This window comes from Populus euphratica, unplaced genomic scaffold (genome assembly GCF_000495115.2).
Source record: "Populus euphratica unplaced genomic scaffold, PopEup_1.0 scaffold84.1, whole genome shotgun sequence".
Lineage (NCBI taxonomy): Eukaryota > Viridiplantae > Streptophyta > Magnoliopsida > Malpighiales > Salicaceae > Populus > Populus euphratica.
The window spans coordinates 214,575-228,252 of NW_011499964.1; the positions used below are offsets into that span (position 1 = coordinate 214,575).

The 13,678-nt window shown below is 29.8% G+C and overlaps 1 protein-coding gene and 1 non-coding gene across 3 annotated transcripts; both read left to right on the top strand.

Annotated features, from left to right (window-relative positions):
• Window positions 1–9,792: 9,792 nt before the first annotated feature.
• LOC105138872 (L-type lectin-domain containing receptor kinase VII.1-like) lies at window positions 9,793–12,381 on the top strand. Of its 2 annotated transcripts, XM_011045089.1 has the most exons (2): window positions 9,793–12,037; window positions 12,119–12,381. In XM_011045089.1, the coding sequence occupies exons 1-2, from the start codon at window positions 9,946–9,948 to the stop codon at window positions 12,181–12,183; spliced, it is 2,157 nt and encodes a 718-aa protein (XP_011043391.1). In that variant the 5' UTR covers window positions 9,793–9,945; the 3' UTR covers window positions 12,184–12,381. The 2 variants fall into 2 exon arrangements, with proteins under 2 accessions (XP_011043391.1, XP_011043392.1); XM_011045090.1 differs by having other exon boundaries at window positions 9,793–12,351.
• A 563-nt stretch (window positions 12,382–12,944) lies between these two features.
• On the top strand, window positions 12,945–13,015 carry TRNAG-GCC (transfer RNA glycine (anticodon GCC)). Its single transcript has one exon. It is a non-coding gene; the product is annotated as a tRNA-Gly (tRNA).
• The last annotated feature ends 663 nt before the right edge of the window (window positions 13,016–13,678 follow it).

Sequence of the window (13,678 nt, forward strand, 5' to 3'; positions counted from 1 at the left end):
TCCACCGAAGCAGAATATCGTGCCATGGCATCTACTACCAAAGAAATTGTTTGGTTATGTTAGTTACTTGCTGATATGGGAGTTTCCTTTTCTCATCCTACTTCTATATATTGTGACAACCAGAGTTTTATTCACATTGCTCACAACTCGGTTTTTCATGAGCGAACTAAGCACATTGAGATCGATTGTCATCTTACTCGTCATTATCTCAAGCATGGCACCATTGCGTTGCCTTTTGTTCCTTCTTCCTTACAGATTGGTGATTTCTTTACCAAGGCATATTCCATCTCTTGTGTTCGTTTTTTGGTTGGCAAACTCTCGATGCTCGTAGCTGCTGCATCGTGAGTTTGAGGAGAAATGTTAAATAATATTTATGTAGTCTTATTTATTAAAGGTAGAATAGTACTTTCAGTTTAATCTATATATACTTTATTTGTATTTAGGTTAAACCTAAGCATTCATAATATACAGAATATTCAGAATTTTAGTCTCCTTTTTGTGTTTGATCTTAATTATTTTAACAAAGAATATATTAATATTCTTAATAGAGAATATATTAATATTCTTAGTGTATTTTACTTGTGGCAAACTATATTATATATTTTAGATATGGTTTAAAGATTTTGATGAGTTCTAAACTTGTGGTAAGTCTATAGTTCATAATAAATATTTACTTTCATGAATATATCTGACATTTTAAATTTATTATAGGCTCGTATACTTCAATAAATTCTTTTAAGAATGATCTATGTAAGTGATTTGATAGGATTCACCTATACTGGAAGGCAAAAGTATTCTCTACAACTCGTATATTATAGTGAAAAATACTCACAATTAAAATTGATAAATATTTAAAATAATTTTAAAAAATTTTCTAGTTCACTTATGGTATTTAAATATTAGCCTATTTATAGGTATAATATTTATACTAGGATATTGAACATTAATTTTTATAGATTAAATTTTTTGATTAATTATATTACTCTTACAAATAAATTTTTTTAAAATAAAAAATATATTTTAATATATTTCTAAAAAAATTTTAAAAAATCAACAATAAACCACTAAAAAACTTGTAAATTTGATATGATAATTGGATCTCCTTAGTATACTTGGATATGGTATAGGGCTGAGAACTTCGCCTCACCAGCCTGCTTTGATATGGGCTGCAAGGTAACCTTTCTCCAAGAAAGTACATCTTTGCCCACTCAATTCCTAATTAGAAGTTTGGAGCACCTCGAATTAAGTTTAAGAAGAAATGGTTTTTGACTAATTTAAGTCGCTAAAAACAATAATTTTATATCAAACCTTTCATGAGAAATTCTCTCATCTCCACCGACAACTAGATTTCATTCGGGTTTATTAGAAAGAGATTTGTGAAGCAATATATCAGTCCTATTTCAATACGATGGAGCGACAACCTCATATATTTGCCCTCCAAAAACATCTATATTTAATGCAGTAATTGAGTAGGTTTTTTACGATTTGTGATGATATAAAAAGTTAATTAGAGATGTAAAGTTAATTATTTTTTATAACTCTAATAGTTTTTTTTTTATTTTTTTAAAAATTTTACTCTTCATGAAAAAAAAATTGTTGAAGAACCCTTCTAGCAAGATTTACTCTATTTTGACAAAAACACCATCATTTTAAGTATTTATCATCCTATTTTGAGAAGAAATTATTATTAATTAAAAAAATTGAATGTACTCATCTTATAAAAATTTTTAAGGATAGGAGACTAGTTATAGGTAGAGAATGTTAAATAGTATTTATGTAGTCTTATTTATTATGGATAGAATAATACTTTCAGTTTAATATATATATATACTTTATTTGTATTTAGGTTAAGACTAAGCATTCATAATATATAGAATATTCAGAATTCTAACCTTCTTTTTGTGTTTGATTTTAATTATTTTAACATGGTATCAAAGCTGGTTTTATGGAACGAGGCTTAATCATGAACACAACTTCGTGGATCCAACTATTTGGTATTTCATCAGTTTCTGCAATTATTTTGATATTTCATCTTCCCTTCAGCTTTTACAATTTGATATTTGCGTTCAGTTTCTGCAAATTTGTTTTGTGTTTTGGAGTAATCGTATAATTTTAAGAAGACATTTGTTTAGTTTCTACAATCTTTATTCAGTTTCTACAATTTGGTATTTTGTTTTCCGCTGCTTTTGCATTCTGGTTCTCTGTGATTGTTGATTATGGCTACTGAAAGAGATGATTCACTTCAATCTGTGAGTGTAAGGTTGGATGGGAAGAACTATTCATATTAGAGCTATGTAATGAGAAATTTTCTTAAGGGTAAGAAGATGTTGGGGTATGTTAGTGGAACTTATATGATATCTAAGAATGTTGAGGAGGGGGATGCTTTTTTGATAGATACATGGGAAGCAAATAATGCAAAGATCATTACTTGGATCAACAATTCTATTGAGTATTTGATAGGCATGCAGTTGGCGAAGTATGAGATAACAAAAGAGGTTTGGGATCATCTACAAAGGTTATTCACACAATCAAATTTTGCAAAATAGTATCAATTAAAAAATGACATACGAGCTCTTCATCAAAAGAATATGAGTATTCAAGAGTTTTATTCTGCTATGACAGATCTTTGGGATCTGGTTCCTCTACCTCCTGGTAAGAGTATTATTGGTTGTCATTGGATGTGTAAGATTAAAACTAATTCTGATGGGTCTATTGAGCGATACAAAGTTAGGCTGGTTGTAAAAGGATATTCTCAACAGTATGGTATGGATTATGAGGAGATATTTGTTTTGGTTGCAAAAATAACTACTATTCATACTCTTATTGTCGTAGTTTCGATTCGTCAGTGGTATATTTCTCAGTTTGATGTTAAAAATGTCTTCTTGAATGGAGATTTTCAAGAAGAAGTTTACATGACACCCCCTCCTGGTATTTCACATGACTCTGGATATGTTTGTAAGCTTAAGAAAGCATTATATTGTCTCAAACAAGCACCTCATGCTTGGTTTGAGAAATTCTCTATTGTGATCTCATCTCTTGACTTTGTTTTTATCAGTCATAATTCTGCTCTTTTTATTAAGTGCATTGATGCAGGTCGTATTATTTTGTCTTTATATGTTGATGACGTGATTATTACTAGTGATGACATTGATGGTATTTCAGTTTTGAAGACAGAGTTAGCTAGACGATTTGAAATGAAGGATTTGGGTTATCTTCAATATTTCATGGGTATTGAGGTAGCATACTCACCTAGAGGTTATCTTCTTTCTCAGTCGAAATATGTTGTAGATATTCTTGAGCGGGCTAAACTTATTGATAACAAGACTGTAGATACTTCCATTGAGGTTAACGCAAGATACTCTTCTTCTGATGATTTACCTTTGATGGATCCTATTTTATACCGCACTATTGTTAGGAGTTTGGTATATCCCATTACTCGTCCATATATTGCATATGCTATTCATATTGTTAGTCAGTTTGTTACTTCTCCTACTACTGTTCATTGAGCAACTGTTCTTCATATTTTACGATATCTTCGGGGTATAGTTTTTTAGAGTCTTTTACTTTCATCCACCTCTTCCTCAGAGTTGCGTGCATACTCTGATGCTGATCATGGTAGTGATCCCACATATTGTAAGTCTATTACCGGATTCTGTATCTTTTTAGGTGATTCTCTTATTTCTTAGAAGAGTAAAAATCAATCTATTATTTCTTAATAATTCACCGAAGCAGAATATCATGCCATGACATCTACAACTAAAGAGATTGTTTGGTTACGTTGATTACTTGCTAATATGGGAGTTTCCTTTTCTCATCCTACTTCTATATATTGTGACAGCCAGAGTTCTATTCACATTGCTCACAACTCGGTTTTTCATGAGCGAACTAAGCACATTGAGATCGATTGTCATCTTACTCGTCATTATCTCAAGCATGGCACCATTGCGTTGCCTTTTGTTCCTTCTTCCTTACATATTGGTGATTTCTTTACCAAGGCATATTCCATCTCTTGTGTTCGTTTTTTGGTTGGCAAACTCTCGATGCTCGTAGCTGCTGCATCGTGAGTTTGAGGAGAAATGTTAAATAATATTTATGTAGTCTTATTTATTAAAGGTAGAATAGTACTTTCAGTTTAATCTATATATACTTTATTTGTATTTAGGTTAAAACTAAGCATTCATAATATACAGAATATTCAGAATTTTAGTCTCCTTTTTGTGTTTGATCTTAATTATTTTAACAAAGAATATATTAATATTCTTAATAGAGAATATATTAATATTCTTAGTGTATTTTACTTGTGGCAAACTATATTATATATTTTAGATATGGTTTAAAGATTTTGATGAGTTCTAAACTTGTGGTAAGTCTATAGTTCATAATAAATATTTACTTTCATGAATATATCTGACATTTTAAATTTATTATAGGCTCGTATACTTCAATAAATTCTTTTAAGAATGATCTATGTAAGTGATTTGATAGGATTCACCTATACTGGAAGGCAAAAGTATTCTCTACAACTCGTATATTATAGTGAAAAATACTCACAATTAAAATTGATGAATATTTAAAATAATTTTTAAAAATTTTCTAGTTCACTTATGGTATTTAAATATTAGCCTATTTATAGGTATAATATTTATACTAGGATATTGAACATTAATTTTTATAGATTAAATTTTTTGATTAATTATATTACTCTTACAAATAAATTTTTTTAAAATAAAAAATATATTTTAATATATTTCTAAAAAAATTTTAAAAAATCAACAATAAACCACTTAAACGAAAGGATCCAAGTTTTACAACCTACCTCGTTTGATTAGTAATATTCGTGATCCTGTTATTTAGTATCAGTTCGTTTGGTAACATCATGCAAACAATATTTCCAAAAAAAATCAATTTCTTTTTATTAAAATTTAATATGTTTTGTATGTTTTGGATCAATTTGATATGATAATATTAAAAATAATTTTTAAAAAATAAAAAATATTTTTAATATGTTTTTTAACATAAAAAATTATTTAAAAAGTAACTGCAACTACATTGCTAAACACGTACTTAAAAATATATATGTGGAAGACATGTAATGTACATGTAGTAACTACATGTCTAAGAACTGAAAATATCAAGATTTTCATGTCGAAAGTTAAAGTACATGAGTGGATTTAATTAATTACAAGGTCAACACAGAAGAATTTATTCATTATTTTCTTAGGTTTATTGGTTTTCCGCTCGTGTTATCGTGTTTAGAATCTTAACTAATCAATATTGTAATTTGCTTCTGTCTTGATTAGGAACTATATGATCCTTGGAACCTCGTTCCTATTAAATTTTAACCTCAATGAGATAGATTATCATATTCATGTGAATAAAATTATATTTTTAAAACTTGTTTAAAAATATAGTTTTAATTATTTTTTAAAATATTTTTTATTTGAAAATATATTAAAATAATTTTTTTTATTTTTAATATCAGAACATTAAAATAATCTAAAAACATAAAAGAATACTAATTTAAAATATAAAAAATAATAAAATTTAAATTTTTAAAATAAAAATCATTCATTAACATGTTCACGAGATTAGTTGCCGACGGCGAACCTCCAATATTTTCATGAAATAATTGATATTTTGTCTTTTGTATATAAAACCATGGCTCCATTGGGTGCTTTTTATTTTTTATTTTTGTTGAGATGCCCTGCGGTGGTTTTTGAAGTCTAATGTTGTTTAGAAACTTGTAAATTCGATAATACTAAATTAAAAGCTATTATGTCATTGATTACGAAACTTATAATTGATTAGTGTGTGATGGTCCCGGATTTTATGTGAAGAATGATATGCAATGGTATTCTGAATATTATATATAAAATACTTAGATCAGAAAAGCTATCGGTGACATGCTCCAGTTATTTCTTGAAAATAGGTCAGTTGTAAAATATTATTTATAAACTAGAGCAATTATTAAAAATAATTTAGAAATATAGCACAACTAACTACGCCACTACTAAAAAGTCAAAGCAACCATGCTAGGAGTATCACAATTCAAGAAAAAATAAAAATAAAAATTAACGGAAAAAAAATCTGTAATAAAAATGGATATAACTTTAATTAAGAATATGTTTGTTTTTTGAAATTTATTTTTTTAAAAATTACTTTTAAATTTTTTTTTGTATTTGTTTACTATTAGAAAAATTTGTCAACAGAAAACACTTTCTAATTAAAAAAAATTTAACCTGGTTAATTATTTTTAATTTTTTTTTTAAATTTGTTTGCTATTAGAAAAATTAGTCAACAGAAAACACTTTCCAGTTAAAATTTTTTTTAACTTGGTTTCTAGTAAAACACTTTCTGGAAGTTATGAAAAATTTAAAAATGTCATATTATTTGTTGATTATATTAAATTTAATTCTTAAACTTTTGATTGCTATATATATTTTATTTTAAATATTTATTTTTAATTTTATCTCTAAAATTTTATTTTTATATTAATTTTGATGCTCATTTTTATGATTGTTATTTGCTTTTTTCTTATCATTGTTTTATTGAAAAATTTTATCCATCAAATTTAGTCCTTATTCTTTTGATTGTTACTTATTTTATTTGAAATAATTTATGAAATGTTAATTATTATTACTTTAATTTCTTCATCCTTTATTTTTTTTTTTGGATTTGATATCTATTATTTTGATTATTATCTATTTTATTTGAGATAATTTATGAAATTATATTTTTTTTCAATTTCATTCTCATTCAACCTTTTAATTTGTAAGATTTATTCCTCGTTATTTTAATAAATTTGAAAAAAATAAAACATTGATAAATTATTTTCCAGTTTACTTTCTATGGCATAACTAAATACTAGGAAGTATTTTTTAATTTATTTTCCATTACACTACTAAACATCATAAAATAATTTATTTTTTCAGAATTTACTTCCTAAAAAGAAACTATTTTCCAACAAACAAGTAGTGCCTAAACTATTAATTTGAATTTAAATATTTTTATTAGCATTATAAAAGGCATGCTCGTTGTATCTAAGAGATCAATAAAGCATTCAAATTAGGTTGAGAAGCTATTATTTTTGTAAATTTTATTATTTTTATATTTAATTTGAATTTCTTTACTTAATTGGGTACTCAATCTATACCAAATTGTTTATACAAATGAGTTAAGAAAATCTCAAAAATTGTGTTACCCTTGATAGTGTAACCTTTGAGAGTTTTTTATGGGTTGGGTTTAGGTAGAAATTTTTACTTTTTTGAGCTATGAAATAAATATATAATAAATAAACATATAATTGTTTTTAAGATTAATTATTAACTTATATATACATATATATGATTTTTTGAAGTTAATAGTAAAGTTTTAATTCAAATATACTACCCAAAATATTTAAAAATAAATTTAAAAGTATATAAAATTGAAGTGAAGGTAAAAATAAATCCACTATTAAAATTACATCTTTTGATATTTTGTGAAATATAATTTATCTATAATTGAATTTGAATCGATATTGTAACAACTTCTTAGTTATGATCAAATAACAATTTCATATCAATAGGAAAATAAAATAATTAAATTTTTTTCCTCTCTCAATTCCTCCTTCCTTCACTTAATGTTTTTTAGATTAATATTTTATAAGTTTACAAGGTTATTATTTTATTTTTGTTATTTTTTTCTTAATTGTTTTTTATATTTTCCCCTTATTTTTCTCTCATCTTTTCTTTTCTTTCTTTTTTTTATTGTGCTTTTGCTCAGTCGACAATATATAAAAGGAAGGAATAACTTTTTTTTTATTTTTTAATGAAAAATAACCATTTTATCTTTAATGAGTCGTTTTTTTTTATTTGACAGTTTTTTTTGTTAGCACTACTAAGCTTCGTTAATCCTAAAATTTTAACCAGATTTTATTCAATATATTTTAAGATTTATTATAAAATTTCAGCTTAATCTGATGGTCGGATTGAAAAATACATCAAATAATATAAAACTAATCAAATTGTAATTTTTCATCAAATTTTTAAATTTCTCTAAAAATTATAAAATTTTAACTCAAGTTAAAGCATTATATTAGAAGGCTCCATGTAATTTTTTAAAAATTTTTAATAATTCAATTAAAAATCACAAATTTTTTATATAAAATTAATTAAAAAATTTTTTTAAATAATTCAATTAAAAATCCCAAGTTTTTATATAAAACTAATTAACAAATTATTAATAAAATCTTCACCTGGATTGCAGCTCACCTAAACCCCTTAACATGCCTCCGCCATTGGTTGAGCTAATATTGATAGCGTTTAATTCTATTAGATTACGCTGCTAAGAGCAACGCAGGCTATTTGAAAAACAAAAAACTTTGACCACCCTTCAAAATGATATTTCAAATACAAAGGTCACAAAGCCACTAACACGCAGCACGAGCACACATTAAAGCAAATCATAATCTAGGCCTTAGCTGCATCCCATCATAGGTTTAGGTATCTGATTATGAGATGTTAACCACCTGGAATTATTTCCCCTCCCTCTCATGATTAATTGCTTAAACTTGCTACCATGATTGCTTTAATTATCATGGCATAAAGTACTGTGGAGTAAGGTTATGGCAATGGAAGGCAAGCGATGACATGATATAAACAAGAATTACATCCCATGCACTATTTTAAGCTTAAATTGCTTTCTTTGTTTGTAAAATAATTTTTATTTGTAAGTTTGATTTCTCTAGCTTGTATTTTAAGGTATACATTAACATAAATATAATAAAATTCTCTTTCATAATTAAGAGTTAATTATATCTTCAGTAATTATGAAAGCTGAAACCTTTCATTAATTGATGTTAACATATATTTGCCTTTAATACACGACCCAAAAACCATTGTGAAGTGGATATGTCTATGCTTTAAATTGTATTTATTTATATATTTTAAAAATATTTAAATATTTTTTTATTTTAAATTAATAATTTTAAAATTATTTTAATATACTAATATTAAAAATAACTTTTTATAAAATAAAAAATATTTTAAAAAATAATCACAACTATAATATTTAATTACACCCGCGGCCTCCATGATTGATGGTCAAACAAGCTCGTTCGTCTTTTCGTCGTGGGATTTCTCACAAACAGGTGGCAGCCGCTAATTTCACTTTCCTGTCCCTTTCTCTTACATCTGGACATTTGTCTAATGCTAGTGATTGGAACTCTTCTTTTCCTTTTGGATACTCGTGAAATTGACCGAACCTTCTTTGACCCTTCGGGAATTGACTATACAAATTGAATTTATCTTAAAATACACCAAGTTGCCAGTGTATCTGGACCCCAATTCCTTTCTGCTACCTAACTCTATGATCGTTTTGGTTGAGAGGTTGGTTGTGGCTATAATTAATACGAGAAGAAGAAGAAGAAGAAGAAGAAGAAGCTTCATAAGTCTGAACTTGCCTCACAAATCTTTGAAATGAAGTTTCTCTAGTGTTTTTTTATTCCTTTATTCATTTTTTATTTTTTTTGTATATGAGATCTGTATGAACTTCATGACCAGTTTTGGTTATTAAATTAATTTATGTATATAAAAAATCACCCTCAATGTTAAATGAATATTTATAATTAGAAAATAATTATATTAGATTACCGTTTTATATCTTGATTAGGATGGCGGGTCAGGACAAAACTCGTATCATGAGATAAAAAGATAGCAAATAAAAAATATATTTTTAAAAAATAATATTATTTAAAAAAAATCAATAAATTAAAGATAAAGTGTGGACACATTCACAGCCATTAAATCCTGCTGCTAAAGGTTTGACTGCCAAGTTGAAAGAAACTCCTATGCTTTCTCCACAACCTTAACCTCCTGTTTCAGACCACCTTATCTGTCTGAAGTTATAATCTACCATGAAAAACACTCCTTCCTTTCTCTTTCTCTTCTGGCTTCTTGGATTGAAATGAAGAAATTTAACAACAAGCTTGATCTTGCCTTGCTTCTATTTCCTATAATCCTGTTTTTGCAACCCGTATCGGCTATTGACTTTGTCTTCAATGGATTCAATTCCTCTAGTGTTTCACTCTATGGCTCTGCCATCATTGAATCTCGCATTCTTACACTTACAAATCAAACATCTTTCTCAATTGGCCGTGCTTTGTACCCAACAAAGATACCAACCAAAACTCCAAATTCTTCATTTGTGTATCCATTTTCCACTTCTTTTATTTTTGCTATGGCCCCTTACAAGAATGTTCTTCCTGGGCATGGCCTGGTTTTTCTTTTTGTGCCCTTTACAGGCATTCAAGGCTCTAGTTCAGCTCAAAATTTAGGCTTTCTGAATTTTACGAACGGTAATAGTTCAGATAATCATATGCTTGGCATCGAGTTTGATGTGTTCGCAAATGAAGAATTCAGTGATATGAATGATAATCATGTTGGAATAGATGTAAATTCACTTACATCAATTGAAGCAGCAGATGCAGGCTATTGGCCTGATAATTCAGGAAGCAGCAGCAATGGGAACACCAGTGATGAGGATAGCAATTCTTTTAAGGAACAGGATCTAAATAATGGTAAAAACTACCAAGTTTGGATTGACTATGAAGATTCTATGATTAATGTTACTATGGCTCCGGCTGGCATGAAAAGGCCTGCCAGGCCTTTATTGAATGTGTCTCTTAATCTATCTGATGTTTTTGAGGATGAGATGTATGTGGGATTCACTTCTTCAACCGGACAACTTGTTGAAAGTCACAAGATTTTGGCATGGAGCTTTAGCAATTCCAATTTTTCGTTGAGTGAGAGGTTAATCACTACTGGGTTGCCATCGTTTGTGCTTCCTAAAGATCCATTTTATCGGTCTAAAGTGTTCATTGCAGGAGCCACAGTGGGAGGGGTCCTTCTTGTTGTTTCTGCTGCTGCAATTGCATGGTTTTTGATTAAGAGAAGACAAAGGAAAGCAAGGGAGAGAGAGGAAATGGAGGATTGGGAATTGGAGTATTGGCCACATCGAATTAGGTATCAAGAAATCGAGGCAGCAACAAAAGGATTCAGTGAAGAAAATGTTATCGGAATCGGAGGAAATGGAAAGGTCTACAAGGGTGTTTTACCAGGAGGGACAGAGATTGCAGTGAAGCGCATTTCACATGAAAATGATGGGATGAGGGAGTTTTTAGCTGAAATTTCAAGTCTTGGAAGGTTGAAGCATAGGAGTTTGGTGGGGTTGAGAGGTTGGTGCAAGAGAGAAAGAGGAGTCTTCATGTTGGTATATGACTACATGGAAAATGGGAGTTTGGAGAAGAGGGTGTTCGATTGTGATGAGAGTAAAATGTTGAGCTGTGAAGAGAGAATAAGAATTTTGAAAGACGTGGCTTCTGCATTATTGTATTTGCACGAGGGATGGGATTCTCTAGTCCTACATAGAGACATTAAGGCCAGCAACGTGTTACTTGACAAGGATATGAATGGAAGGTTAGGTGATTTTGGATTGGCTCGAGTGCAAGGGCATGGTCAAGTGCCTAGCACCACGCGGGTGGTTGGAACCATAGGATACATGGCACCTGAGGTGGTTCGAAGTGGAAGAACCTCAGCTCAAACCGACGTGTTCGGTTTTGGGGTCTTGATTTTGGAGGTCATGTGTGGAAGGAGGCCTATAGAAGAAGGGCAGCCACCTTTGGTAGAATCGGTTTGGCAGTTGATGATGCAAGGGCAGTCACTTTATGCCTTGGATGAGCGACTAAAGGCTAGAGGAGAACAATTTGATGAAGGAGAAGTAGAAAGAATGCTTCATCTAGGCTTATTGTGTGCATATCCTGACTCTAAAGTGCGGCCGACAATGAGGCAAGTAGTGAAGGTCATGGAGGGCAATAATGAGCTTAGTGAGATTGAAAGTGAGGATCTGGATGCATGTTTGCTACAACAGATGAAGTCCAAGGATTTTTGGTCGAGTTATTCTCAAAGTTCTAGCCATGGATCGCACCTAACTTTTGATCAAATTAGACGATATCACTCATCTTCTATGTCCTTATCTTGGAGCAATACTGTAGTGGAGGGTAGGTGAATCCGCAATCAGTTGATGAGTTACGGTATCTGTTGGTTTTTTTTTGCAAATTTATTGAACTAAAATTTGCCAGATTTTCCGTGGCAAGCTTGGAAGAAGCTGCAGAAGTTGGCAGGATCAAGATCCAAGAGCATATAAAATGAAACAGTGGGGAGGGAGCCTTGATTTTGATTTTCATTTTTTTCTTCATGAATGTTTGATAGATTGGGACAATAATGTAGAGGAGAATCCTTTCTTGTTTCTGTACAAGGAATGATTAGCATATTGGTGTGTACATAAATACAGCAAATCCTCAGATGTTTTTTTTTCCCTTAAATTTCTCTTCCTCTTTGCTAACATGTCACCTTCGTCTTTGCACGTTCTTCAAGTTCAAGAAATTTCAATGGATTTGTTGATTTTAAAACCAAAAACCTCACTGACCATCATGACTAGAAGAAGTGTTATATGCATGTTCTAGTCAATTCACCATATATATATAAATATATAAAAGAGAATAAAGCACTATTATCATCATTACCCTTCTTTTTTTTTCACATTTCGCCGGATAAGAAATTACTAATTTAGACATACCACAACTGAATTTATTAATTTTTTTATAAATTAAATAGACAAATAAGATAACACAAACATAGACATAAAAAATCAAATCTAAATACCGAAAAAAAAAAATATATCGATGACTGCTGGGCCACCACCGCGGAATGATTATCATTAGGTGAGTAGGTGGTGGTTGGCAGGGAGGAATATTGCTGTTTAGCAGATAGAAAGTTAAACTTTGTCGTAATGGTCCAAGATTTCTGTCAAAAACACTGCCCGCTATTTTGCTTGTGTGTTTGACTAGGAGATAGGCGTGTTATTATTTATAATTAAATAATTATTCCACATACTGACAGCTACAAGCACCAGTGGTCTAGTGGTAGAATAGTACCCTGCCACGGTACAGACCCGGGTTCGATTCCCGGCTGGTGCAATCCTTTTTCTCGACGTCGACAGGACCTTTTTGGGTCTGTCATATCCCACAATGTTTTTGACTTCAGACTATTTTGTCCTTGTCCCTTTGTCTCTTCTTAAATGGGCCTGAAGTGCACACTGTTAAGTGTTACCCAATGCTCTAAAGCCCATATAAAACTCATTATTCCCAGTTTAATGATGGGCCAGTCTATACTTTGTATGGACAACAAAATTAATGAGGGGCCGGTCTATACTGTGTATGGATAACAAAATTAATGATGGTCCAATAAAAAATCCATTCCAGGCCTGAAGTGGTCTATACTGTGTATGGACAACAAAATTAATGATGGGCCAATAAAAAATCCATTCCAGGCCTGAAGTTTTTTTTTTTTTTTTTTATCGGCAAATGCTAAAAAAATAAAATAAAAATGCAGCATTTGTCAATAAAAAAAGGTTAGCTTTGGCTAGTGTAGTGTATGCCACACTCCTATCTCTAGTCTCTATGAAACTCGGATTTGGTGTGTACAAGACGAGTCAAAAAAGGAGCTTAAAAAAAGTAATTTTCTTCGCTATTTTTATTTTATTTTATAGCTTTAAAATGGATAGACAAATGAAGAGCTAAAATAATTTTTGTATCAAAGAAAAATAATTCCTACATATCTAATCAATAGAGCCAAAAATA